The sequence below is a fragment of the Elephantulus edwardii genome, unplaced genomic scaffold (assembly GCF_000299155.1).
Source record: "Elephantulus edwardii isolate Elephantulus edwardi_28Jun2011 unplaced genomic scaffold, EleEdw1.0 scaffold00066, whole genome shotgun sequence".
NCBI classification, from domain to species: Eukaryota; Metazoa; Chordata; class Mammalia; order Macroscelidea; family Macroscelididae; genus Elephantulus; species Elephantulus edwardii.
The window spans coordinates 14,992,378-14,998,082 of record NW_006399816.1 but is presented as its reverse complement, the minus strand read 5'-3'; the positions used below and the strand labels follow the sequence as shown (position 1 = coordinate 14,998,082).

General features: G+C 45.6%; 1 protein-coding gene across 1 annotated transcript in view; it reads right to left on the bottom strand.

Moving 5' to 3' along the window:
• The window catches only part of ANP32A (acidic (leucine-rich) nuclear phosphoprotein 32 family, member A), a 40,169-nt gene continuing 34,464 nt past the window's right edge, over positions 1-5,705 (bottom strand). The window contains exons 4-7 of the mRNA XM_006888356.1: positions 4,250-4,448; positions 2,543-2,640; positions 400-463; positions 1-197 (exon numbers count right to left, since the gene is read on the bottom strand). Coding sequence (XP_006888418.1) covers positions 136-197; positions 400-463; positions 2,543-2,640; positions 4,250-4,448 — 423 coding nt within the window. The 3' untranslated portion in view covers positions 1-135. The remainder of the gene's footprint in view (positions 198-399; positions 464-2,542; positions 2,641-4,249; positions 4,449-5,705) is intronic.

The following is a 5,705-nucleotide window of genomic DNA, read 5'->3' as shown; positions in this document are numbered from 1 at the left end:
ACACTTTTCCCCTCTCGTTCCCACAGCAACGTTACAATCAGAAAAAAATAAGTTTCGGGGGGCGGGATTTGGGGGAGAGGGTATGGGTAAAAACAGTCAAATCACAATAGGAATTTTCAAAATAGGTTATTCCGCTTAGTCATCGTCTTCTCCCTCATCGTCAGGCTCTAGTTTTCGCTTCTGACCCCTTTCTTCTTCTGAAAGAGCAAGGAAAAGGCATTTAGGTTAAACATTTGTCCTGTCCCTTAAACTGAGCCCACCTATAGAGAAATCAGGAACCACACATGTGGTGCCTCACAGGGAGTGATCTATCTACTGCCAGGGTCCTCAGGGCAAAGCAATCTCATGGCAAATGGGGGGGCCAGTCCACTACAGCTGAGAGTAAGAAGGCCACCATACCTCCAAGATCTTCTTCATCTTCCTCGTCGTCGACTTCCCCATCATTATAACCTTCTTCATCTTCCTAAAAGACAAAAATCAGAGCCTTTGAAACACATCCAACCTATGATCAAGGAGGCAGACCCTGTGGGCTGAGAGCAAACGGGGGCCACCTCGAGTCCGAGAGCCACATACTCCATGGACTAGCCAGTGAGCAGAGATTTATAGAGAACTTCTTAACTTATTTTGGAGCAAGGCTTTATAGCTGTAGAAATATTTGAGCTCCTTCTCTATCTGTCCATCTGTCAACAATGTTACAGGGTTGTAGATTCTGCCTTGAGTGTTCTGTACTGTCGAGTTGAAACCAACTCACAGTTGACCCTCCAGCAGCTTTTCAGAGGCAGTGAATCACACCAGAGTGCCTCTGAGTTGGCAGCACCACCTCTTACCACTAGCACTTGCACTGCTCTCTGATTAAGAACTCCCAACCTGGAACCCCTCTAACATTGGCAGCTTAGCAAACCCATCCTATCTCAAGTCAGTCAAAAGTCCATCTGTCCTTTAATAGAGTTCTCGCTTTCAGGGAACACTCCCTTTCAGGAAATCCAATTCTGAGGTCAAATCCAATCTTACTCTGGTTGGTATCTGACTAGCTTGCAGACTTGGAACAGCTGGAGAAAGGGGAGAACCAGTGTCCCCATGTCTATGACTCATGGCAAACTATGTGCCAGAGTGTATACCAAGTGCTCCATGTATTTTTAATAATTTTTTTTTAAATTTATTTGATTGCAAGATCTTTCTTCCAAGGCTCCTCTTTAACTCCCAGCTTCTCAGACTGCAGTCTGGCCACTCACCAAATGTACCACCCAGGGAACAAGGAGAGCAAACTCAAGGCTCTTAGAGGGCAGTATTCTTAACTCACTTGAGCTTCAACATGACTTCATTCTCTACGCAGGGCCCTTATCTAATGGTGCTGCTGAGGTTACATGCCAGTTTAATTTCTGTCTACTGAAGTATGTCCCTAAAGCATCAGGCAGCCTACTGTTTTAAGAATCTGATGTTAGACCTTTTTTTTTGGTCATCTAAGGAAATACACTTTTATAATGCTACCAAATAGTTATCTGATCAGTCTATTTGCTAAGGTTCTGTTTTTGTACATAAACTCTTTTACTGGAAGCTGGAAATCTGCAGATGGTCAATGAGATTACAAACACACACAGCCCCTCCATGTAGCAGCTCTCGTGACAGGAAGGGCAAGACAAGACGTCCAGTAGTCAACACAACAGACTGCCCTGTCCTAGGGGGGCTCATTTCTCCACCTTGGTAGTTTAGACCGCGGGAGAAAAGAAACCCAGTCCCAAACTAGGCAAACACCACATCCATAGCATCAGCTTTCCTACTCGCTCTGGCTCCTTTGCCCCCAGTTCTGGGTGGGGCAGCTCAGGGATCCCGCCTGACAGTCTGTGCAGCGGATGTCTGCACTCTCAATTGAGGGTGACAGGAAACTGGGGGAGAATGCAGGGAGCTCTGCAAAGGGGAAAGGCAGGCGTGCCGTTATTATTTACATCTCTCCAGGTCTAACTTTGGCAGTTAGCAAGAGTTGGCTTAGAATTCTGAAAGTCTTCCACAGAGAAACTCTGACCTTGGAAAAGGGTGTTGACTGTCAAGTGGCAGAACACTTACTCTCTGTCACACAGTCCTTGAGCATTTTACATTTGTGGGGAGAAAGAGGGGGGTGGGGTTGGGTGTTTACCATTCTAGGGTAATGGGGTTGTTAACAGGCTTATTATCATTTATGGTGAAGAAACAGAGGCTCAGAAAGGAAAGACATTTGGCTCAAGGACATAAGTGGTAGAGCTGAAATTTAGCCCTGCAAAGACTGTGCTCTTGAAGCCCCTTAAACTTTGTACTATACTAAACTTTAAGACAATCCACCAAACCCACTGCCTGCCATCAAGTCAATTCTTACCCAGAGGACCCTACAGAACAGAACAGCTCCAAGGCCACAAATCTTTATGGGTTTGAACTGCTAACCTTTCAGATAGTGCCAGCAGGGCTTCTCAACACAGCACAACATCTTGTTAAGCAACTGTCTAATGTGTTTGCAAAAAAAGCAGAAAAAATGGAGATGCTCATTCTGTACTTCCCAGTCCTGGCCCCTTACCTCCTCCTCTCCGCTCACATCTTCCTCTTCACCTTCCTCCTCCTCATCCTCATCTTCCTCGTCTTCCACTACCTGAGCGTCTTCATCATCTTCTTCCTCTGTTCAACCAAAACGGGGAGTGAGAATGAACCTATCGGTGGGCTAGATGGCTGCTCCTTCGCACCAACAGTGGCCCAGCCTGGTGGGATGGGCAGAGGTGGCGGGGCCTGAAGTGTGAGCTCAAGAGCCTCCCCGAAGCCCGAGTGCACAAATGCTCATGCAAACAGTAGCAATACATATGGTCTTGTGCATCTCAAAGTGACCCAAGAAATGTCCTTCCTGCAAAGTTAACACAAGGAAAAGCTGTCTGTGGAAGCTGAGACAACACAGGAACAGGCTACAGGGTTGCAACTGAGACATTAACTTTAGAAAAATATCTGGTTCAAACTCCTCACTCTAAAGATGCAAAACCAGAGGGCCAGAGAAAGATTTGCTCAAGGTTACATAGCAAATTGGTGGGAGGGCCTAGTCGGAAGTATCCTGGTGTCTTTTTTTATTGTGTCACACACAACAACCACCTCTTAGAAGGCATCAGACTATTTTCCAAAATACTTCAACCCAAGACGGAAAAGCAATAGCTTGTGTTTGAATCTACAGATTTTCCCTTTATGCTACTTCATTAATATCCTTTTTTCCCCATCAATTAGAAGACTTTAGTTTTCTTTTTTAAAAAAAGGCAGTGTGGGGGAGATGACAAGGAGGCCGTCAGCAAGATCCCAACCTAGGAACAGCACCTGACGCATGTTACTTCTACTTTAGACAGGTTGTGGTTTAAATCACATCAATCGTGCTCTCATTGTATGTTACGGAGCTCTCTGGTGGCCAAACGGTAAGAAACTGCATTGCAATCCCAAAGACACTTGGGTCCAAATCCACCACCTGCTCCAAAGCAGGATGGACAATCTCCTCCCATGTGATTTACTGCCTCTGAAACCCCCCTAAAGAGTCAGTGATGGTCAGTTCTGACTCAAAGGCACACACCAAAAATTACTTTAGTCTTTTCCGTGTTCTTTGTATAATTCAGGAAATAATATTTTTTAGTCTAAAATACTAAAAAATATCCACCATATAAATTAGTGACAATTGCTTATGTTTTATGCCATTTTCAGCTTACAAAAGATTTCACAGGACAGCTCTTCTTTCAGAGGGGACTGTAATTGGCCAACGTGTCTCAATTCTCCAAGCTGATGTCCCTGATCAGGAAGACCCGTGTAGGGAAGAAGCCCTCGCTGTGCCATCCCTAATCACTGGCACTTTCATTCAGGCCTCCTGAGGCCACACCCCCAAGTCCTAGTCTTTCTGTGGTCTGCTGGGTTGCAGCCACCAGAGGGTGCCACAATCTCTCCAGGTTACACTCTCACCACTTAAGACTGAGCAAGGGGTACCCCACCTTCCTCTATGTCTGTGCCTCAGCCTTGGAAGTGTCTAAGTCAAGTGTCCTATTGTAGATAATACAATGTAAAACTCCTTCCTGGGGCAGCTTTAGAAAGGCGGAGGGGGAAATTGAAATGAGAGTGATTTCAGACACCAACTTTCTATGTACTGTAGACTCAAAGATGTTTGTCTGGGGCAGATTAGAGAGAACAACAGCAGATACAGCGGCCTAGTCTCCAAAGCATGGAAGGAGGCAGCCCTCACCAAGTCCAAACCTTTCCCTTCAACACTTACCATCCTCCTCGTCCTCTTCATCGTCCAGGCCCTCCACGTAGCCCTCAGCATCCGAGTCAGATGCTTCCTTGTCATCCCGGTCGTAGCCATCAAGATATGTGAGCTGTGGGAGGAGCTTGAACACGTTTTCTCGGTAGTCGTTCAGGTTGGTTACCTCACAATTGAAAAGGTCTAAGCTCTTGAGGTTTTCTAACTTTTTCTGAAAGTGGGAAATGAATCCAAGAGTGAATGATTTGTTGGAGATGGTATAGGGAGTTCAGAAGCAACACCAAGACACAGGCCAGGCTGACAGGAGACCGTGGAAATGCGGATGTAGCTCTGCTCAGCTCCTGTGTGCTCGGACTCAGCACCCAGCACCCTGGTGATGGGCCTCTGCCTTTTCATGTGGACCAGGGCCTTATACGTCAGGATCTTTACAACCTAATCAAATGCAAAATGCTTTTTTGGGGCAATTCAGCTGTGACCTTAATACTGATTAACCTGGAGCCCTAATTTGGCTACTAACGGTAAGGTGGATAGTTCAAGCCCACCTACCGTTTGGTAGTTCCACAGCAAAAAATACCTGTAATCTTTTTTTCAACTATATGAAAGACCTGTAATCTTATAGTAATGATTAGAATTTAGAAAATCCTAAGAGGTGGCTTTACTTTGCACGTCGAGTTACTAATAGTTGACATCAACTGAAGGTCAAAGACTTGGACCATATAGGTTGTAGGTATGTCACTGCTGTTTGATGGCTAAGGAAAGAAAAGCCTGAAAGTTAAAGGCCCATAGTGCTAATAAGTAACAGTTGACCTTGACTTCCATATGCACAAGAGCCCCAGGATGAGTCCCCCTACTGACAGAACCAGTATCCAACTGGCCTACAGGTGAATGCTAGGAGAGCTGGGTCATTCACTTTAGGATCTATGATCAAGACGTGGCTCATTCTCATAAGAGGGGTCAGCAATGAACTGAAGTAGTTTCTCATTCCAGGAGGTGAGTGTAACCTATTGCACTGATAAACTTGGAAGAGGCAGCAACTAAAACATGAACAAGCTGAGTGGCTGGTAGCAAAAGACGGTCTCTTGATTTAAATAGATATCATAATCATAACATTTTACAATTTGATTTTATATATTTGGTTCCTATACCTTGCTCCCCCACCCCCAATAACTTCAGAGAGTCTTCCTTTGCTAGTAGGTGAATCTTCCACTAGGAAGATCTCAAAGGCATTCTGTGGGACGAGCATACTGTTGGTCCTATGGCACGAATGGGTAAATAAAGATTCAGCTTGTAGAAAAGAAATGCCCGCTTCCTGGTCTGCCACCCCAGTCCCCTAAGATTCCATGAAGAGCAAGGAGTGTTTCTTGGACAAAAACCCTGTAAACCTACACCCAAAGTAAAGGGGGTAGCCACAACCTCCATCCTATCTACTCAGAAAAAGGCAACATAGGCGGGGGGGGGGGGGGGGGGG